Genomic DNA, 24,266 nt, shown 5'->3' with positions numbered 1-24,266 from the left:
CAAATTAATTAACTGGTTAATTAATTTTAAACGAAAACTGCTTATAACTACCGCTTTAAATGTGTTAAAGTAACTTCAGATTTGCTAGTTTTCTAAATCTGTGTTTCCTCATCTGCCATATACAATATATTAACTTTAGGATTAAATGAGATAAGCAATACAAAATGCCTAACTATATATAAATATAAAAATTTTCTTTTATAAGGGTGAAGGAATATAGATAATGAAGTAGAGTCTCTTGAATTAAAATTAAATTTCAGGTCTGTTATAAACAAAAACTCTTAGAGCTTCTGTTTTCTTGCCTTGAAGATGGAATTAGTAATAATCTGTCTCATAGAGCTCTATTGACAAATAGTAGAGGAATGAAATTTAAATGTATAGTAAAGATTAGATGACAGATAAACTTTGAATCCAGAGTTTCTCATAATTCTAAAATTAAGTGATTCTCCACAATATTAATGTTATGAATTCTTAGTAAGTGAAGTGGAATTTTTAAAATTAAAACAGATATCAATTAATAAAACATTCCAGAATGTCAACTGAAGTATCATCTTTTTAAAAATAAAGCTTACATTAATGCTCAAATCATCCTTTATTTTACTTAAAAATTTCAGTCTATTTTCGAAGGAAAATATGTATCGTTTTACTACATGTTGCTGAAAAAAGTGTATAAAATTATCCATTCCAACCCCAAAAAAGTTGTTCAGTGTTCAGGCTTGACTAGATTTCCTTTTTCTATTTTTCTTTAACTGAGGAATTTTTCCGTAAATTTATTCAGCTTAAGTTTAGTTTTCTTTTTAATTGTCAGCTTATGACTGTTTCTTTTTGTTAAGGGCCATGTGAAAACTTAAAAAATAAAGAGCCAATATTATATAATTATACAAGTAAGTATTCAAAGGAAACAGAAGTGACTCCTCTCTCAGTAGCTAATTTTTCTTTGTTTTCTTAAAATTTAAATATTCTTTTAATAATTTCATAAATGAATACTAAAATCATGTATGTTAAGAATTAACTCCATAAACACCTATCACTGTATATTCAATTTGTAGCATGCACCTAAGTAAATACTTCAGGAGCTAGACATAATGGAACATATCTGTAATCTTAGCACTTAGTAGACAGAGGCAGATGGATTGTTACAAATTCAAGGGTATCCTAGTCCACATAGTGAAAAACCTGTTCCACATAGTGAATTCCTTGCCAGCCAGGACTATGTGTTGAGATTCTAATGATCACATTTTTATTTAAAATTCCGGATTGAGGAGCCTATAGAGAAATACCTGATTTAGGAATAAAGTTCTGTTTTATTGTATATCAAATGCTTTTAAACGCCCAGTTGGTTCTAAGGATTTTGCTTTCTGTTTGTTTTCACTACAAAGGCCTATTGTACATAGATTATTAAATGGAAAAGCAACAAGTATGTAGAGAAATAACCCCCTGGTTCCTAAGATTAAAACTGTAAAAGAGCATGAGGTATACTGTTCTTGAGTTGTTTGTTTGATACATCTAAAGGATGAGAATAGAAGATTGGAAGTCAAGAGAGGCTATGGTTATATTCATAGTAGACAGAATAGTATTTGAAACCCTAAACAAAAAAATATAAACAGCACACAACAGTAAAATGTTCAGTTCACTAAGAAGTGTTAATGAAAAGGATCAAACACATGTAACATTTAGTGGTTTCAGAATATACACAAGTGTACAGAACTACCAGGAAAAAAAAGGAAGATTTAGCATGCTTCATACCCTTCTTATAGATGACTGTACCAGATAGAATATAGGTCACTATATCTTTATACTTCTAGTGAGCAGTAGGGTAAGACTGTAGCACTTCTAGATGCCATTTTCCAATTATGTTAAATGTTTTCATTGTGCTAGAGTATGTTTATGCCTAATACATAGTTCTATAGTTCTTGTACCAATCAAAAAATTTTAAATTAATTTCTAAGACCTCACACAGTTATAGTGGGAGACTTCAACACCCCACTCCCACCACTAGACAGGCCTACCAGACAGAAACTTAATAAAGAAACAAAGGAACTAATAGAAGTTATGGCCCAGTTGGGTTTAACAGACATCTATAGAACATTCCATCCAAACACAAAGGAATATACCTTCTTCTCAGTGCCACATGGGACCTTCTCTAAAATCAACCACATACTTGGCAACATAGCAAGCCTCAACAGGTACAAAAAAGTGGAATAACCCCCTGTATCTTATCAGACCACCAGGCTTTAAAGTTAGAATTCAACAACACAAATTGCAGAAACCCTACAAACTCATGGAATTCAAACAGCGTACAATTGCACCATTTCTGGGTGAAGGAAGGAAGGAAGGACGAAAGAAAGAAAGAAAAAAAGAAAGAGGAAGGAAGGAAGAAAGGGAGGGAGGGAGGGAGGGAGGGAGGGAAAGAAAAGAAATTAAAGACTTCCTTGAATTCAATGAAAATAAAGACACAGCATACCCAAACACTTTGAAAGCAGCACTAAGAGGAAAGTTCATAGCACTAAGTAAGTGCTCATATGAAGAAACTGGAGAATAGTCAAACTAGAGAATTAACAGCATAACTGAAAGCTCTAGAATAAATGAAGCAAATTTACCATGGAGGAGTAGATGCCAGGAAATAATCAAATTGAGGGCTGAAATTAATATAGTGGAAACAAAGAAAACAATACAAAGAGTTAATGTAAAAGAGAGTTGGTTCAGAAAATCAACAAGGTAGACAAACCTTTATCCAATCTAACCAAAAGGCAGAGAGATAGCATGCAAATTAATTTCTTAATTTATTTCTTATGTAAGTAGTTTTACAAATTTCCACCCTCCTCCCAATTACAACTCCTCCTATGTTCCTCCTACTTCCTCTCAATCAACTTTTCTTAAAAATTATTATTATATGTGGTAGTACTACATTAATACATATAATATTATATTACAGATTCTGTGAATTACATTACATATAATATTAATTATATTTCTCTGTATCTTGCTGAATCCCTTTAGTGTTGCTTATATGTATATGTGTTTACAGCCAATCATTTTTGATTGGGTCACCTGTCAGGGAACTCATCCCTGAGAAGACAAGTTTTGTCTCTACAATTCATTTATTGCTTATAGATCTTTATCTAGAAGTAGGGTCTGTTGACATGTCAGCTGGTATTGTCATTGTTCAGGCCTTGTGTAGTTGGTCATATTTTTTGATAATGAGTACAGCTTTCCTGTCACACATAAAAGATACTATCTTACAGCATATTTCTTAACCTTCTGGTTCTTAACAATTACACCCACCCTCAGCAATGTTCCCCTAAGCCTTAAGTGTTGGGGCTGTCTTGTAGATGTATCAGTTGGTGTTGGGCACCATATTGTCAATTGTTCTCTGTATTTTGACCAGTTCTGGAATTTTGTAATGATCTCTGCTACAAAAAGAAACTTTTTTCATGGAAGGGCAAGCGTTAAATTTATATGTGGTTATAAAAGTAAATATTTTGAGTACTGTTAGAAATTATCTTGGTTTAAGAAAATGCCAGTAGTAGCATGATTTATTTTAGGGTATGTGACTCACCAGTCATGGGTACTTACTATGTTTATAGCACTGAGCAAAAATTACTTCCTCCTATATAATAGGCCTTAAGTCTAAATAGCCAGCTGTTGGTTACCACCAAGTTAAAAGTGCCACTGTTGCACCCTTGTGGACATCTTGACATTCTGGCCATTGTTATTCTTCTTAGTCTTTATATCTGGGTAGGACTATTGATTGCTTTTCTTTCTTTGAGTATGAGAGGTAGACCTCAGGGAGGAGATTTCCAGATCAATTTCTGTTTGAATTTTACAGGTTTTATGTCTGAAGTGTGTGGAGTCTTCAGCATAAGGTCTTCTCTTCAAGTTCTGAAAGACAACAAAGGGTAGTGACCATGATTATTTTATTTTAAGAGTCTTTTTAACTCCCCTGACCAACAACTTGAAGGGAAGATTCCTATTGTTGGTTGTTTTTTCCTCTTTGGCTCGTTCGTTCTCTTGAGGGACACACTACCCAGCTCCCAAATAAATTGCACAAGGGCTTATTCTTACAAGCATTAGCTTGGATTATTTCTGGCTAGCTTTTCTTAACTGAAATTATCCCATCTGCCTTTTGAGTCTGGGCTTTTATCTTTCTCTATTTTTGTATCTGTTTTCTTAACTTATTTATCCATGGCTTGCTGTGTAGCTAGGTGGCTAGCCCTAATGTTCTCCTTCTTTTCTTGCTCCTCCATCTCCTCTTCCCAGATCTCTCCTCCTATTTATTTCTCTCTAGCTAGCAGCCCCACCTATTCTTTCTCCTGCTTTGCTACTGGCCATTCAGCTCTTTATTAGACCAACCAGGTATTTTAGAGAGGAAAAGTAACACAGCTTCATGGAGTTAAACAAATCCAATATAAAAGAATGCAATACATGTTTGCTTCTTTAAAACAAATGCCCTATAGCATAAGCAAATGTAAGTAATATTCTACAACAGTTTCCCATGTCCAGCACTGGGGTTTTTATTAGACAGTCTATAACACTTGAGGAAAGCATTATTACTTCATTTAAAATGTATGTACTTTACATCAGCTATATTATTCACTCTTATAAACTTGAGTCATACCTAACAAAATCAAGTTGAAATAACATATGAATTATGCTAATTAAAATGAAATACACAAAGATAAGTAGTAACCTTAGATAGAAATATAATATTTCATATTAGTAATAATAATATGTAATAGCAACAACAATAATAGTAATATTAAATACAAAACTACTTATACACCATTATCAGCAATTGAAATGTTTAAGTTACATTTATTTTGAGTCTGAGTAGTTTATATTAGTTTAGTTTGTTGACATGTCATATCCTGTTAAAACACTTTTCACTTAGACTTATTTGAACTTCAGTAATAGTTTTTAGTATTTATCTCACTTAGAATGCTTTCTAGGGTTTCAATTGTATAACCAGATAAGCTATGTATTTCTTTTAAAATTAGAAGTCTTTTCTATTATATCTTGACAATGAAAATGGACAGACTTACTTTATTAGTAGGTGTACAAAGCAACCTGTTCAACCTGTGATATATAAAAATGCTGTCTTGAAGGGCCTTAGAATTTGGTCCCTTAGTATAGACACAGCCAGCCTTGTGCTCTTTTAAACTAACACACATGCATGCACACCCATACTAAGGTTTAAACCTAGTCCCCATGACTTAGAAATCTGAAATTTTAGCGATTTACAAAATAAGTGTTAACAGTAAGCAGAAGGAAAAAAGAATTACTTGGCTGAAATGGGCTACGAAGGATTAAATAGCAAGGTATAGTTAGTTTTTCTCGTTTCTAGCTAGTAGTACCTACTTTTCTTGGTATTTCTAACTTGGTGTAGTTAATGCAGACTCTTCTTTTTCCTTGAAGTAAACGCCAGGGTAGAGACAAAGTAGAACTCGGTCCATATGTCTAGTCAAAGTTATTAGCATAAATGCCCAAGTTTTGCCAAGGAATTAGATACTGCTGAAAAAATATCGAGAACTCTCCTGTATTTGCTATCCAAAGATATCCACAGTGTTTGAGGGGTAAATGGCATCTACTGTTGACTAGATGTGTGCCAGATAGCTGGCTGCTACTCTTTATGCATATAAAGTAGGCTTAAGTTGTATCTTTGAATGTGTGACAGGTTCTGTCCTTGTGATGAGCTGAAGTGACCACAAATTAATACAGTAGCTCTCTAACTACTAATACAACTTCTTTGTCAAAAATTTGAAGGGCCAACTTGAGGTGAAAGCACCTTTAAAATTGATATTTGCTTCAATTCCCTGTGAATATATTGTGATTGTAGAATAAAGTAAAGGGCCCATTTTTGTAAGATCCTCTACTCATAATCAAGATGCCCTATGTTGATTTAAAAATTTTTGTTCATAAATGACTATAAATGCTATTATCTTTTAAAAATCCTATACTTCTGATGTACCATTTCATGTATATAATGGTATTTAAATTTGTCAGTGTTAAGATTCTGAAATTTTGTATCAATCTTGCCATATCAAGATTGCCATAAAGTAATTCATTACCAGTAGACAAATTATTTCCTTTACTGAATTTTCTCTTTGGCTTGTCATGAATATTTCGTTTTTAGAATCTGTTACAAAGCCAGACTCCATTAACTGTGGCTGGCATCCTCCAGCCACTGTGTAGGGGGGTGGGTAAGAGGGTAATGAATGTTGAATTCCTTTTACCTTGAGCATGTAATAGACAATGGATCTTGGGCGTTTGTGAATAAAATTGTACACATTGTGGCAATTGCAAATCTGCTCACAGCTATTTTGCTAGTGCATATTAGTATTGGTTATGATGTAAACAAGTATTCCAGAATTTTGGATCATCCAAATAGCAGCAAATAATTAAGTTTCTCGAGCATAGCCTTTATCATTCTGTGTTTTTTTTAGTTCAAATTGAAGAAAAAATGGAATAAAAGACTATTTTATTTATTTTTTAAATCCCCTATCAGCAGAAAGTAATTAACTGAAGATCCACAATTAGCCTCACAGCAGTCCATATTAACCACCTCCCCCATCCTAGGTCTTTCCAGACCTTGTGCAATTCTGAGAATATTTTGCATTTGAAACAGAGGCTCATAATAACTAGCCTGAAATGTATTTGTGTGGGTGGGTTTTTTTAAAGGTTAATGTCTACTCTCCAATAATAATTTTCTATTTTGCAAGCAATTTAAAGACCACAGGAAGAATGCTTGGTTCCTCTCTAGAGAGTATAACTATGCCTTTCCCTGGATAAACTTAGATGTAGCTGCTTTGCTTTGGCTGAAAATTTCATTATTGATTTTAAATGTCTTGCTACAGAAGAATTAATAAAAGTAGCCACATATAAATAGAGACGGTACAAACTTAAAAGAGCCACTCACTGTCACTGCTGGATAGTAAAATGTAATTGCAGAGAGAGAGAGAGAGAGAGAGAGAGAGAGAGAGAGAGAGAGAGAGAGAGAGAGAGAGAGAGAGAGAGAGAGAGAGAGAGAGAGAGAGAGAGAGAGAGAGAGAGAGAGGAGAGAGAGAGCGCGCGCACCCATGGTTGTGCATATAGAAACCAGAGGTTAGCATCTGAATGTTGTCCTCAGTCACTTTTCCGATCCGGTTTGAGACAAGGTTTCTCACTGAACTTGGAGCTCACTATTTCAGCTAGCCTGGCTAGGGAGCCCCTGGGATTTGCTTGTCTACCCTCCCAGCATTTCACTTTTATGTGTGGGCCAACAAGTGTATATTTTATGTGGGTGCTGGGGATCTGGAGTTTTCATGGTTGCACAGCAGGCATTTTACCCACTGCGCCAGCCCCTTTTGTTTACCTTTTTGCTTTGGTTTTCTTTAGAAGGAAATGTTTTCAGTTGTGTTGCATTCTTGCATAATTCAAATGCTGCATAAAGCCAGCCCTGGGAACCTATCTGTGACTCTCTGGGTGTTTTTATGCAACCTGCTTTTGTAGGTTTAAATTACATTTTGTGACACTGTTTTTGTGGTTGAATTAGAAACTTTTTTTTTTAAACATTAAACCTGTGATAAGTAATTGTCACAGTTAGCTCCCTGGTACAATGCTAATTTGAAGTGACATGTCCATACTAGCCCTTAGTAACATGAAGAAGCCTAACAGGTGTGAGGGGTGTGGCTTCCCATGGGTTCTGTTGAACTTCTAACCAGAGAAAAATAGCAGAAAAAGTGAAATGAACCTTGAATAAAGCTGTCAGCAGTAATTATCTCAGCGACACTTTGTGGGGAGATAAAATAAGCACTGCTGCTCTTAGAACCTGAGCACACTGTGTCAAAGATGGAGTTCTCTCACCCATTTAACAGAAATTGGCTAATACCTTCCAAGAGATACTTATCCACAGAGCATAATTAATTAAGAATTACAACATCAGTATAAAGTTCCAACGATTAGAAATTTATACATTTTAAAATTAAACACATGGTTTGTTGTTCTTATTTGAAGTAAGCTTTGGTGATAATTCCCCCCCCCCATACTTTCTGTTTAGTTGCCCATTATGGTATGAAATCTCTGAGAAAGGATACTTGACAATCAGAAAAATACTTTCAAGTTTGGTTTTCAGCTAGAGAAATGTTCCATGTGTTGGAGTGGTGTTTATGAAACAGGAAAATATATATATGATGAGCTGAATAACCTGAGGTCATGTGAGTGCTATTGTGTCTGAATTGATTAGGAACCAGCAAAACTGAATAAATCTTTTTCAGTTTGTTCTTCAAGCACAATTCAAGTGTTATTTTGTTTTATGGCATTATTTTAAAGTATAATTTACTTATACTTTAAATAAATAAACAAAAATTCAAATGACAATGTTTACTTTGAGAAATATGTAGAAGTTAAAATGAGATTTTTCTTCACAAATTTTCTGTCTATAGAAACTTAAAAAAAAAATAGTATCGTCAATAGAAGTTGTTCCTGTCCTCAGCCATACCACCCTGGATGTCTCCGATCTCTTCTGATCCTGGAAGTTAAACAGGGTTGGTACTTGGGTGAGAGAAATTGCTCCCTTTATTTCTTTTATTGTTTAAAGCCTTAAAACACTATTCTCTATTTCTGGTAATCAAATAAGACCTAGAGACCTAACTTTTTCTTTATAATTTAGCTTTATCATCTTCCACATATAGTTGGGATGGTTTACATTGCATGTGAAAATGACATTATTCAGGAAAAGCTAGGAATCAACTTATACTATGAGTCTACTTTGGTGTTTACTAACTTTGCAATCTTTGGAGGTTCTGAGTCTCTCCTCTCCCCTCTCCCCTCTCCCCTCTCCCTTCTCCCCTCTCCCCTCTCCCCTCTCCCTTCTCCCTTCTCCCCTCTCCCCTCTCCCCTCTCCCCCTCCCCTCTCCCCTCTCCCCTCTCCCCTCCCTCTTCCTGTGGAATGCTAATGTGTCCTACCTGCCCTGTTCATTATTATCAAGCAGTGAAAATGAGGGTATAGTAAAATAAAAAAGAGCTAGCACTACATATTCAGCTTTGGATATATCTGCTTCACTTAGCTGAGTTCTTAACACAATGTGGTCACTCGTTTAACATAGTTAAGCAGATGAATAATAATATTTTCACTTACTTAAAACAAGCTTAATATCCAGTATAGGTAGGTTAGTAAATAGACAGACATATAGATTGCTGGCAAACAGATTGATTAAAGCATTTTGTTTTTAAACCTCTTAGCAGTTTTATGACTTACTGTTTAAGAAAATAGTATACTTATCCAGAGTCACATAGTTATTAGCAGACACAAGGCTTCAAATTCTGGTAGTATAGCTTTGAAGTCCATGTTCATAATCACATGTTCTTCCAAGGAAACATGACATCTGCCTACTGAAGAAATTGCCTTATGCTGAAACATATTTCCCAAGGCTTCCTTGTCACAGTTAAACATGATTTGGAAGACATGGAGAAGAATTTATGGTTAAACCCCTCATCATTTGGTTTAACACTCTCAAACAGCAAGTCCAGCATTTCATTGCATATACCAATGTCTTTCCTAAAGGTACCTCTTCTCCAGTGACAGAATTGTCATACAAGTGTGTTGCCTCAAAGATCCAGAGACTTGATTTTGCCCTTGTTCTAGCTCCTTGGCCCACCCACATAAAATCTTGGCCTCTGACATTGCCCCTGCCTCCATCTCCTCAGCTCCCATCTATGCTGCTAGTCTTCTACTTAGAAACTAATTGAGTACATGGTACTTATTTATGAGACATCTGTCCAAATGCCACAGGCTAAGGTCAGGGGAAGTTGTGGTTGTTTAAGAGTGTTAGTGTGAGTTTTGAAGTTCATTCATTTCCATCTTTTCAAATGTTCCTCATATATCAACAAACCAGATAATAAACGATATTTGTTGCCTGTTGTGTAATAAATAGACAGTAAACTAGATAATAGGTAACTCTTTGTTACCTAAAGTGAGGAACACTCAGGCAAGAATAATAGAGTGGGTAAAAGCCCATGGATAGGTTAGCACAGAAGACTTTAGTTTCAGTGTGTAAACTAACCCAAATAGAGATTATAAAAGTAGTAGGTAATAATGATTGGAAAAATGATCCAGGTTATTGTCTTGAACATCAAACCAAACCAGGGTCTTGGTGGTGTTGCATAGAATAAGAGCAAAAGGTTAAAAAAAAAAGCTTAAAGTCATCTAGTTCAGTTTTTTTTTTCAATTTCTTTTAAGGAAAACAAAGCAATAATCAAAAAATTGTGCATGTGCGTGCACAGACATGCCTGCCTTATAGGTTGGTTAAATGTATTTCAGCTAGATGTTCTCAGTAGACTCACTTGATCTCCTAAAGATGCTGCTGTTCATCTCATAGTAATTAAATGGGATACCTGTGTGGCACTTGGAATTGAACCTATAGGGCCTTATACATGCTAGACTATCACTAATCCATATTCCCAGCTCAAGGAAAAACTTGTAAAACTCCTTCTCCTTTCCCTTGCTCCCCCCCCCCCCTTTACCTGCTGTGACATTTTGCAAGCTCTAGGATCAACTTTGGATAATACTTTGTAACATAAATCTTTTAAAATGTTGGTAATAATCAAGTAGTGAATGATGTTAGAGATGGGCTCTTTAAAATATTCAGAGCCAAATATATTTAAACAAACACCCTCTGTTGTATATAATGCTTATAATAATATTATGAAGGAGGAAATAAACCTGAAAATAATTTAAACTTGCTTTGTTTACTTAGGAGAAGGCATTTATTGGATATTGGTTAACCTATTTTGAATATCTTGGATGTAGAAACGATTAAGTAACATATTAGGGTGCTTTATGTATGTTTCAAAACACATGCTAATTAGGCTAAGTGTAGTTACATAAGCTTGTATAAAACACTTAAATGAGACTAACATTGTCTCTTAGGATTAGACTATTAAGGAAAGAAACAGTTGGACCTTATAACTGAAAACATGTAAGATAATCCTGCTGTCTCTCAAGGAGTTGAACCAAAGACAAAGTGTGTGTGTTATGCGCATGCGTACATACGTAAGTATGTGCGTGTTTGTCATAAATGTAAGTGTGCTATCCTGGGCACTTTTTCAGTTACGTTTTTATTCCTGTCAACAGAGATTAATCTCATTTCTCAGATGAGCAAACTGAGATTTCATGAGATCAAACAGCTTCCCTGGGAAATAACATTAATATCAAAGCTTGATTATCTGTATCCTGTTTTGATATGTAGTAAAAATGTATGTGTTGTTTGAATAACTAAATTATAGAATGTAAATAATCATATTGTTAATACATTCATCAACTAGCTCTAAATGATTAAGTAATATGGAAAATAAAGAAAAAAATCTGCACACATTACGGATCTCTTTTTTCCCCTACCAACCTTTAGATTAGAAGCCATATATTTATGAGTTATTTCTCTCTTCTGCCCTCCACCAGAGGGTGCTCAGAAGCAATGAAATGACAGAAGCAATAGTGACAGGCATTTAGAACCAAAGAGACATTTTAATTCACAACTGGATTATTGACCTTTCTGTGCAAGAGTACAGTTAGAATCCTGCAGTCGGCTCAAGAGACATCTGTGATTTAATAACAATTTACCCACTTTCTGAAGTTAATACTTTCTACAGGTATCACGGATTGTTCTCTAAGCAAATGAGGAGAGTCTGCCCCTGGGTGAAGTCAGGCTGATCTGCTACTAGGACTATGCAATTCAATGCTCATAGCAAGTAGTATGATATTCTGAAATGATTCACAACTTCTAAAGTACTCAGCTGAATCAGTAAATAGCAAAGTCCCAAAATATTGTGGTGTGGAAATTTTGCTAATTCTATTATTGATGTCCTATGGTGTAAATACGGTTTTGGGAACTTAAATCAAACAGATTTTAAATGGCAATATTTAAAAGTCTTTTTGTGTTGGTCAACCTGTTTTGATAATCAGAAACTGAAACTTATGTTGGACAAGTATGGAGAATCCTAAAAGTAGGCAATTGTAATATGTAAAAAGTAACATCAGAGGAGTTGGCTTATTTTTTTAATGACACTTTTTAAAAAGTTTAAATATTATTTGTGTTTTGCAACTAGCTGATAGAGAAATCTAAGTTAGGCTCCAAGAAAACATGGTTATTACAAGGTAATACTCAGGTAGAGAATGTTACTGTCTGTAGCTGACTCTTCCTTGTAAATGAGAGGCTTAGCTGTAGAACTACCAGCAGACACTTGGTAGTGAACATACTGATAGCGTGTCTCTGAAAAGTGTCATTTTGGACATTGGAATGAGACCAAGGATGCTTGGCAGGGAAAAATAAGGCTGCTTCAATTGCTTTAGCTAAGGCTTCAATGTCTATGATCAGCACATGATGAGTCTAAGGATCTCTCAATGCTAATAACTACTTATGAATCTAAAGTAAAGCCTTCTAGAAATCATTCTTGTTTCTTCCAATTCTGATTCCTCATTTGGTTTCAACATAGGAGATTATGTTCATAGTAAGCATCTCAAGACTTGTTACTGTTGCTGTTTATTTCATTAAGTCTTACCAACTGGCTGAATCAATTGAGGACTATAGCACAGCAAAGCCTGGTGACAAAGTTTTTAAAGCTATTTTCACAAGGGTTTTGTAGATAATTGATCTTGACATGCACATGTCTTTTAATATTACATTGATTCCAGAATATTATTAGTAATTTCCTTTTTAACAGTGTGCTTTCTTATGAGGTGACTAAACTGTTATTTAACCCTGCTACAAGAATATGGCAATGGGCTAGCCCAGACAAGTGGGTGTGCACTTGGTAACTAGCATTCTTAATAAGCTTGCTTCAACCTGCTGCAAATTAAAGCTCTGTGATTTTTCTAGCACACAAGTGACTTAAAAGAAAAAAAGCCTCAGTTTGTGAATAAAAATAAATAAGCTTTTTGATTTACACTCTGGTTGGCAGTAAATGAAATTTCAGATTCCTAACTAAGTTTGGCTTTATACTGCTTCAGTGATTTTGATTTGTCTGACTTAAGAATGTACTCAAAAATTTGTTTTGCTTCACTTTGTTGTTGTTGGCTTTTTGTTTGTTTGTTTTTGTTTTGTTTTGGGAGACAAGGTTTCTCTGTTTAACCATAGATATACTGGAACTTGCTATGTAGAGCAGGGTGGCCTCGAACGCAGCTTTGCCTATCTCTGCCTCCCAAGTGCTAGGATTAAAGATGCGTGCCACCACACCTCCAGGCTGCACTCAAAAATTTTAAGGGTGACCAGCTAATCATCTTTAGGGCTTCTTGTATTTTAATAGCTTGTTTTAGAAGAGGATGAGGTAAAAAGTTTCATGGCCTTTGGAGGCCAGTCCGGTTCCACTTGGATAAATTGCTCTGTCTCTTGAAACTTTGTGATCTATGCAAATATCCTAAATTTGCAGAGTTGTGTATGTTAAACGAAGAAGCCCTTGCTATAAAGTACCTGATAAATAAAGATCAATAGGTGTGGTTGTTTTAATTAAGCCAAAGAAAATTGTTATTGTCTATCAGATCGCAAGACAAGCTATGGTTGTCTGAGTTTATACTTCTTAACTGGCTATGTGGTAAAAATGTCCTATGCTAATTTTATCTTCCTCATGCAATTACCTGTATGGTCCTGAACAAGATTCTTCATTTTTGTAAGGCTTGGTAGTACCATGGGGGTTATGCTGAGTATAGTAACACACACTATCTCTAATCCCAGAAATTGAGAGGCTTAATTGGGAAAGCCTGAAATTTGGAGACAGCCTGGGATACACAGGGAAACCCAATCTTAAAAACAAAAGAAGGTATTATTTTAATACCTTAGTACCTACCCAACCTGATACTTTGCCAGAATGTAAGTGGGACAAATGGCCTCTGGCCCACTTCCTGATAAAGTCCAGCTCTCCTGTTCTTATTCGTGAAGCTCCACTATGCATTTCTCTTTGCATTTGGCCTACTGAATTCCCAGCAAAATGGGACATTAAGGTCTGCTTAAGAACATTTTAGGGCTTCTCTAGCTTCAAGTTCTAAGTGCTTGCTGAGAACCAAATAGGTTAATAAGAGCAACAACTATAGTCTTCATCCCAGTTTTTATAATAGTTATTTTTGTGGCTTAGAGCAAATAACTGGCCAAAGCAATTTAAGGAGGATTTGTTGTGACTCATAGTTAACAGAATACTTATGACAACAAAAGTGAGAAAGGTGGCCACAGTCCTCAGGAAGCAAAAAGGTAAGTGTTAGTTACCTGAGTGTTTGCTCTTTATTCAGCCTGGACCTATAGCCCATAGAATTGTGCTACCACATTCCACTGTGGATCTTCCCACAGTCTTAGATGACTCCAGGTCCTACAAAGTTGACCATCATACTACATTTTTAGAATTATATATTGTTTATAATATTCTAAATATTACCTTAACTAAATATTTAGCTCCAAGGCCAGGTGTTGGTGGCACATGCCTTTAATCCCAGCACTCGGGAGGCAGAGACAGGCAGATCTCTTGTGAGTTCGAGGCCAGGCTGGTCTAAAGAGCAAGTCCCAGGACAGCCTCCAAAACAATACAGAGAAACCCTGTCTCGAAAAACAAAACAAAACAAAAAACAAAAAAACCAAACCAAAACAAAGAACCAAACAAAAAAATTAGCTCCAAAAATACATCTTGGTCAGGTGGTGGTGACGAATGCCCTTAATCCTAGCACTTGGGAGGCAGAGGTAGGCAGATCTTTGAGTTCAAGGCCAGCCTGAGTTTCAGGATATCCAGGACTATGCAAAGAAACCCTGTCTCAAAAATAAATAAATAAATAATAAATAAATAAAACATTAATCTCAGTGATAAATGCCCATTGATACAACTAAAGGTCTTGAGTGTCTTTGATCATCATCTTTAAAGGAGAAGAAAAAGTTAATTGATGAACTATGTAATATTTAAAAATGCCATTTTACAAATAAAATCACAGTTATTTGAAAAGTCATGAAAGCACTTTTTTGGGTCAGATTTTGGAATTTTCTTGATGTTCCTCCTACCTAGTTATGAAAGTATACAGTGTTTCTTCATAAACATACTGATAGTAAATATTCAGACGCTAGAAAGGGTTATACCATGTCCTGAGAACTGGCGTAAGGCTGAATTAAAACAAACAAACTACTAACTTGTTAACAGAAGTTTCAAGACAGGATAGCAGTCAGGCTGTGTTCCAGTTGGTTACCACTTAGTGTCATTATTCACATCTACATCAAGACAAAACAAAAAGTTCAGTGGAAACTATCACTTAGCAGGGAAGGAGGGAGTTTAAAGTTGCTGGCAAAGTGCATACTGAATAAGGAGCTGTGATTATTGAAGAGATTATCATAGTAAACAGGAACTTTGCGCTCTTCCCTTCCACAATAGGAAAGGTGCTGTGAGTGTAGGTTCCATCTTATGAAAATTAATAGGTGTTAACCCAAAAAAGTCCATACTCAGACATCTTCTGCTGTCTTAGCAATCAACCAAAATTTAGAATCCTTATGTTTTCCTTGAATTGCTGAACAGAGAAAATTCAGTTGATGAAATTTTTGTTTTGTTTTGTTTTGTAATGTTCAGCTTTTTTGATGATGCCATTCTTAGGTTTCAGTCATTGTTTGTGGACTTGAAGAGTCAGGTGTAAGCTTTCCTAATACAGCACTCTTCTTCTTAAAATTATGGTCTTATTTTCAAACTATGAGTTGTATAAGATACTCCTTTAGCTTATTTTCAAGAGTGTTTGGAACAACTTAAATATATAAACATTTTGTTGATAGTGCATATTTATTGGTCTGAAAAACCTCCATAGTAGAAATGATGATACTGTGTAATGTCAGCTTACAGATAGTCCCTTAGTCCACTGTTACATTTCATTAAATAATTTTCCTCAACTTCAAATTATGTTAATGTTTAATCACCATTATTGCTAGGCATATTTCTAAAATAGTCTCTTCATACTAGGTTGAGATTCCATACTTTTGAGTCAATATATCATAATACTTTCCTTATATATTATCCCAATCCACAAGTACTCATTTTCAAAATAATGGAGTATTTGTTGAACAACTACTGTGGGCTAGGCATTTTCTTTAGCCTGTTAGCTCAACCTTTTCTCTTAGGGAAAAAATGCTATACAATACTATACCTATATATTATTAGGACAACTGTGGTTCCTTCATTCGTCCTGTCAGTGTTTACTGTCTTCCCAAAACGTTTTTAAGGTTTCTTTAAAGGATTGTTTACTAATACTTTCAATTCTAGAGATTGTGAAGCTAGATATCTGTGAGCAAGCATGACGTTGGCATTACTATCTTTTTCTTTATTAGCCATTTTACACGTGTGCAATCTTACGCACTTGAAACATCATTGACTGGGGTTACTGCAGGATAATCTGGCCTAGCAAGCAATGTATTATAGTGCAAAATGAGACATCTGAACAAACAGGCTGTAGTAGCAGTCTTTGTGAGCACTTCTGATAAAGCAGCTTCTTGTCCTATGATAGATACTTCATGGAAAACTGGATTTATGTTTGTGTTGGTTTTCATACTCAGGTATATTTTATTCACCTATTATAAGGACTCTCTAATATATTTCTTATTGATAAATTTAGGACAAGTGCCAAACAGACTGGCTTTCTGCCTGTACAATTCTTAAACTTAAAGCTTAGAAGGACTTTGTCCCTTCTACCTTTGAGTTACAAATGTGGTGTCTGTCTTATTTGTTATATAGTTATGTCTAGTGCTTATTTTTAGTGTAATTTCAGGTTCAATCTGAGGGTATCCACTTATATGAAAGGTTATTGAGTATTTTTCTTCACAGGAATTATCATCTTACAAATTATTATATGTTGTGGAATATTGCTTATGTAAAGATGTGTTGCATTTGTTTGTGCTGCATTTGTTTAGTTACAGAAAGATGTGTTGCTGTTTCACCTTGTCCTGCCTAGGGCACTTTATTGGTCTCATACAAAGCTGAACAGCCATTAGCCAGGCAGTAGAGGAATAGGTGGGGCTGGTGGGCAGAGCGAATATGTAGTAGTAGAGAAATCTAAGGAGAAAGAAGGAGACCCCGGGGGCCAGAAGGCAGGCAGGCAGCCAGTCATGGAGGAAACAGGAAAGTAAGATATGTAGAATGAAAGATAAAAAAGCCCCAAGGCTAAATGTAAATATAGAGAAACAGATTAAAACAAGAGCTAAGATAAAGCCAAACATTCATAACTAATAACAAGTTTACATATCCTGATTTGGGAGCTCATTGGTGGCCCAAAAAAAAGCCTGCTACAATAATACCCATGTAATAGGTTTAAGTATGAAAGTTCATCTTGACTAAAGAATATAAATAACAGTATTATTTTTGGAGAAACTGTATACCATGATATTCTTTTAAAAACAGCACGATGGTACCTTTATAGTCAGTTTTGTTTTTTAAGCATTTTAGTATTTCCTGTGTTTTAGAGTTATATTCTGGGTTTTACTTAGATACTTTTCTCCCTGTGATAAATTGATGCATGCACATTAATAAGAATGCAGAAATAAATAACTCCTATTTATGGCTAACCTCTCCTAGAACTAAAGGGTTATCTTTCAGCAGTTCTCTGTGTAATATTTTTGTCCAGGAAAACTTGGAACTTAGGATAAATCATGTTAAATTCTCACACACATAGTTTGTCATAGTCTGTCTGAATTACTAGATTCTAAATGCCAATTGTTTGGTCCATTTGGCAAACATGGACAAAATAAGGATTAAACGAAGTACCAGAAGGTGCTTGAAGTGCAAAAGATCCTGCCCATACGTCTAAGGGGAAATGAGACACATGAAAAATAGATGCAAGCACTGAAAGGTACACTATACTGTGAAAGCAAAGGGCTGGAAGCACAGAGGAAGCTGCTTTTCCCGCTTATCTGTCTGTCTTACCACTTTTACCCCACAGTAAACACTGATACAAAGACTCGTCATTCTAGGATTCCAATATAGTGGGCTATAGAATGAGTTCTATTAATTAACCAGTGAGATATAGCATAAAATTATACTCGTGCCAACTTTCCCACCTCTAGAAAGTTCTGTACTCATTGCTTTTGTGCATCTGTCTTCTTCATTGATATACATGTTCCCTTAAAACAGACACTGCATTTTATACCTAATGAGGAAAAAAATGCTCTCATTTATCTAGGCAGCATTTACTAAGCAATGTGGGATTGAATAGTGAAATAACAGAATCTTTGAGTTAAGTCAATTTTGGTTTTATGGTTTCACTATTCCCAGACCTGCCTCAAGGTCATTATGTAGCCAAGGGTGACTTTACACTAATGATCCTCTGGTCCTCACCTTCACACTGAGTTTATGTGGTGCTGGGGATCCAACCACAGGCCTTGTTCATACTAGGCAAATACTCTACCAACTGAGCTGCATTTCTAAACCCTTTACGTTAATCTTTTATTTGGGAACCTATTTAAGTCTTTTCATCAATATTAATGGAAAGCCCAAGCTTACTTTAAACTCACAGACTACACCTGCCTCTGCTTCCCAAGTACTGGGATTAAAGGTGTGTGTCATCATGCCTGGCCAAACACCTAACTTTTATCAGCACATCCCCTGTATGTAAGCACACATCACGTGTAATTGAGCATGCTTGGGTATTTATGTGGAGTCTATATTTTCCATTCCAATATTTGTCTTAAAATAATTAGCCTATGTAAGCATGTATGAATAATAGTTTTGTCTCTCCCACTATTGTCTGCTTGCTGCCTATGGATTTATTAATATGTAGATGTTTGGATGTCTTCACATTAAATCACATTAATTCACACCTCTCCAATGTTACCAAAGAATATTTTCAGTGTGCCAAAGGTATCATATTTTTCTACTAATCAAAGAAACTTTGATTTATGTCATTACACTAGATATATGTGTGTCTTTTGCCTTTTAATTTGCTTGAGGCACACATACATTCTTTTGGTTGTTTAATCGTTTTGTTGATTTGAGTGATGGATTAATCAAGCCTGCTGAGCACATACTCTTCCACTAAGCTCCACCTCCACCCTTAAGCATTGTTTTGTTTGGTTTTTAAGAATTATGTCTGCATATATAGCACACAGAATCCTGAAGAGGGCATTGCTCCCCTTACTCCCCTGAACTTGAGTTACAATGAGTGCCACCATGTTTTAATTCTTCTACACAGTTAAAATGACTCAAAATATAATCTGTAGATACAGGAGTTAATTAAAATAGCATGAGAATAAAATACCATTACATAATAAATTATATGTAGCATGTAGTATAATGGTATAAAAATATTATTGATAATTGTCGTAAACTGTTGACATGTAGAGTTACTTTGTTAAACATACTTCTTTGAAGTTACACTTTTCTCTTGTATTTTCTTCATACTAATTCTGAAATGGATTTAAATTTTTAACTGTGTTTTCTTTGAATCTATTTCCTTAAGAAGTTAATTAATAATTATGAAATTCAAACTTCAGTCATATTTCTTTATGTTTGCCCATTTTAATTTAAACCTCAAAACCTACTTTATTTACTATTAGACATACTCTAAGCTTTAGTAGACATAAATATATGTTACTTAATTGTGTTTTGTTAACAAAGAAAGATTCCATGGATAGTGTCTTAGGTTACAAAGGCAGGAAGGACTGTAAACAGAGTATAAACCAAGTAAGTTCTTTCCATGCATTTTAAGTTCACATGGTCTTATTACCCTTAAAATTGTGTGTTAGTACTGATGTATAAATAACATGTAACTATGTGGTAAAATAAAAACATCATTGTCTTTGCCATATGTCCTTACTGCCCTGGAAACTAGGAAACTGGGGTTTTAGTCTGTGAATGGGTACAGTACCAGACCTGCCTACACTGAGGGGAAGTGTGTATAATTTGGTTTTATGTACAGTTTCTGGGTTCCCCCATCTGTTTTCTACCACAATATCTTTTTTTTTTTTAATTTGGAGACAGAGTCTATGAAGTACCCACTCTCCTGGAGGTTACTATGTAAGCCAGACTGGCCTTGAAAACACAGAAATGCCTCTGCCTCCCAACTGCTGGGATTAAAGGTGTGTGCCACCATACCTGGCTTACCTCAATATCTTATGTGTGGAAAAGTTTCATAATTTCAAAGCCTTCTTGGTAATGTAGTACCCAGGCTATAATAGAATAAGGTTTCTACTCTAGCTTCAAAAATTATAGAAAAAAAATAGAAATGGTAAAATCCTGTTTTAAAGATAGTTGCATTTTGACAATTCTACTTTCTACAGATGTGTCTTGCAGAATCAGGGCTCTCTTATCCCTGCCATCGACTTACTGTGGGCAGAAGAACTTCACCTGTACAGACCCGTGAGCAGTCAGAAGAGGTAAGCCCATTTGCCAGCTTTTCACTGAATTGAAGACACATATCCTCCCCTTGCCTGCCCACTTCCTATTTTTTTCCTCCCATATCAATGAATTGGTAAAGGTAACGGAGTGTGAATGAAGTTTGCATATAAAGTTGCTTTGTTAAACATTCTTCTTTGAAGTTACACTTTTCCTTTGTATTTTCTTCATACTAATTCTGAAACAGATGTAAATTTTAAGTGTGTTTTGAAGGCAGAAACTCTCATTCAAGATGATTATTACTAAAGTGTTTCTGGTTCTGTTAGTTTCACATTTCAATATACAGAATTCAGGCAGATTCTTGTTTAGATGATTTTTACACAGAACTGTCAGATTAACAAAGGGATTTTTTAAACCTGCATAATTGAATGCATTTATTGGGATTGAACCTTAAGATTCTGTAACTTATAGTTTGACAATATTATACTTATACCAAGATAATCAGAATCGCATGTGGTAAATCACTAATTCATTAATAACAGAACACAGAGACCCTGTAGAACAATACCAAGGAGCAGATAAGATGGGATATCTTGCTTTACTTTGTACCTCTGTATCTGTATGGGTCATAGATATTAAAAGGCATTGTCTTAATTCTGTGCCTAACTCTGATCGTGGCTAAAAGAATAGGAAAGAAAGCATGGGTATTATGATTTAATATTTTAAGATGTTCAGTAGCGTGCTATTACACACTGTGAAATCATTGTGATTTTAAAAGGATATAACAAATATACACACAACTAATATTGGAATGCTAAATGTATAAGGCAGACTTTTTAACAAAATCAAGGAGAAACAAAGTGCAATATAGCAGCATTAGGGACAGCTTAATAGGTAGATTATCCAGACCTAAAGTCCTTGAGGAGGCAACACTTTGAAAACTTTATTTTTTGCATTATTTTTATTTTATGTTTATGGGTTTTTTTGTCTACATGCATGTCTGTGCATGGCTGTGGAGGCCAGAAGGACTGCCTGGTCCATTGGGACTGGAATTACAGGAAGTTGTAAGGTGCTATGTGACTGCTGAGAATCAAACCATTTCTTCTGGAAGAAAAGCTAGTGTCTGAGCCATCCCTCATCTCTCCAGATCCTGGGAGGCACTGAAATTGTTCTACATTTTAAATCAAATTGAACTAATAGAACAAAAGAAACTCTACAGTGATTCCTTTGTTTCAGTGGTTCTCAACCTCTAGGTTGCAACCTCTGGCTGGGGTGGCGGTGTTAAACCACCCTTTCACAGGGATCGCCTAAGACCATCTGCAACGATTCATAACAGTAGCAAAATTACAATGATGAAGTAGTAACAAAAATAATTTTATGGTTGTGGGTCACCACAACATAAGGAATTCTATTAAAGGGACACAGCATTTGGAAGGTTGAGAACCACTGCTTTAGGGGGAAAGGTAAAAGCTTTTACTTGCAATGAAAACAAAGCAACCCAACAACTATATAGACTTTATGCTGTGGTTTCTACGATCTACAAAGGGAACAAATCTTCCTTTCACAAAAACATGAAAAGGGTAATAGAAATTCATTCAGTTTGGCTACTGTGTGTGCTTCAGACCACCAAAGTTATAGCTGCATGACAAATGCTTAGTTAAGTTGGAAATGACATGAAGTTTATGTATAACTATTTAGGAAAAAAGCAGAAATATATATCTTTCATACTATTTGAGGTTTTAGGCATTCACTGAGGATCCTGGAACATGTCATTATGGATTAGGGTAGGACTGTTGTCCTTTGAACATGTATATCCAAACAGATTGTCCAGTCTACAAGAAATGCAGATTCTACCAAGATTTGAATAATAAGGAAAAGGAAATTCTAAACAGACCATGTAGTGAACAAATAATACCTATCTCTTTTAAGCATTTAAGAATATTAAAGAAGAAAGAATACTCCAAACTTACTTTATTAGTCTAACACTATGATGATGATGATGATGATGATGATGATGATGATGATGATGATGACGACGACGATGACGACGATGACGATGATGGTGATGCAAAACCCAGAAAGGGACAAGTCAAGAAAGTTATAGGCCAATGCTCTTGATACATGCAGATGGAAAAATCCTAGAACACCAAATTTATCATCACATTAGAAGGGTTGTCCACCATTATTGAGTAAAATTTATTCCTAAGATGGCACCATCATGTTAATAACTGTGATATACTTCATTAAAATGATAAAAGGTAAATGGTTTATAATTATTGCAGCAGACATTCATGTATAGAAGAAAGTGACCTCAGCAAGAACATTCAGCCAACATCATACTAGTAGTGAAATATTATCAAAATCTTCATTTATGCTTAAGGCTCATGTTACCAATTCTGTTCAACATAGAGGTAGAATGTTAGCCAGAGCAATTAAAGAAAAGAAATGACTAAAAGTTGTCCAAATAAGAAAGACATAAATTGTCTGACTTTGCCAAAGATATGATCTTATATGAAAAATCCTAAAGATCTCATCCTCCTCTCCAAAGAGGAAAGAACAAAAATGTGAGAACAAATCAATTCAGTAAAACTGCAGCTTATAAAATCATCATACATGATGGACTACTCCAAGCAAAAGTTATGAAAATGATCTCATTTACAGCAGTTATACATTTATATGATTATATATAGAAACAAATGTATTATTAAGAGTAAAGGAATAGAAAAATCTGTACATCTAAAACTGTAGTGATATTTTGTTTGTAATCTAACAAATCCTTCCTGAAGATCAGAGTGCAGAGCTAAGTCACTAGTTAGTCACACACCTAAGCCACTAGTTAGCTATAGAGGACAAGCAGTGGTGGACACACCTTTAATCCTAGCACTTGGGACACAGGGATAGATGGATCTCTGTGTGTTAAGGCCACGCTGGGCTACATGAAAGTAAATCAGTCTAAAAGAGAAACAGAGTTCACACCTTTGATCCCAGCACTAGAGAGGAAAGTAAGAGGGCAGTCTCAAGGAGTCTGAGGTTTGATGGTCAGCAGCCACTCTGAGGATAAGGTCACCCTCTTTGGTCTGAGCCGTGGTTGAGGTAAGAACTCTCTAGTAACTTTGCTGCTTTGCTTACTTATCTTCACCTGGAACCCCAATATCTGTCTCTGTGTTTTTATTATTCGTGCTACATAAGATATTGAAAGAAATTGAAGAAGACACAATTAACAACAAAATATTCCATCTTTATAGAGTCTAAAAAATAATGTTGTTAAAATGTCCATATTATCCAAAATCATATATAGAATCAAAGCAATTTCTACCAAAATATTGGTTGTGTCTAATGTGTGTGATGTGCACACACACACACACAACTGTTTTTTTTTTAAAGATTTATTTATTATGTGTACAGCAGTCTGCCTGCATGTGTCCCTGCAGGCCAGAAGAGGGCAGCAGATCTCATTATAGATAGTTGTGAGCTACTACGTGGTTGCTGGGATTTGAACTCAGAACCCCTGGAAGAGCAGCCAGTGCTCTTAACCTCTGAGCCATCTCTCTAGTCCCCCCACCCACACACACACATTATAGAACCACAGAAGTCCCCAAATAGCCAAGTAATCTTGCACAGAAAGAATAAAGTTGAATAAATCATAAAACATGATTACAAAATATATAAAAATGCTACTATATAAAACAGTTACCTTGGAATGCTCATGCCTTTCATCTAAATCACTTGTAAAACAGAAGCAGAAAGATCATGACTTCAAGGGTATTCCCACCAGCATAGTAACTTCATAGTCAGCTTAGGCTGCATGAGACCCTGTCTCAGCATCCCTCCTTCACTAAAAAATAAATTCAAATCAAACAGCCTTGTCCTGACATTACAACAGACGTATACTATTGGGATACAATCAAGCATCTAGAAATGATCTCATGAGTTTACAGAATTCTGTTTATTTCCAGTAAAGATCG

The 24,266-nt window shown here is 35.3% G+C and overlaps 1 protein-coding gene across 2 annotated transcripts in view; it reads left to right on the top strand.

The window, feature by feature from the left end:
* Faf1 (Fas associated factor 1) overlaps window positions 1-24,266 on the top strand; it is a 304,225-nt gene that overhangs the window by 159,515 nt on the left and 120,444 nt on the right. For both annotated transcript variants that reach the window (XM_040756971.1, XM_040756970.1), the window contains exon 9: window positions 20,247-20,342. In XM_040756971.1, coding sequence (XP_040612905.1) covers window positions 20,247-20,342 — 96 coding nt within the window. The remainder of the gene's footprint in view (window positions 1-20,246; window positions 20,343-24,266) is intronic.

The sequence above is a fragment of the Mesocricetus auratus genome, unplaced genomic scaffold (assembly GCF_017639785.1).
Source record: "Mesocricetus auratus isolate SY011 unplaced genomic scaffold, BCM_Maur_2.0 Super-Scaffold_100014, whole genome shotgun sequence".
Classification (NCBI taxonomy): domain Eukaryota; kingdom Metazoa; phylum Chordata; class Mammalia; order Rodentia; family Cricetidae; genus Mesocricetus; species Mesocricetus auratus.
Note: the sequence above shows the minus strand (reverse complement) of the source record. Positions and strands in the feature narration are given on the sequence as shown.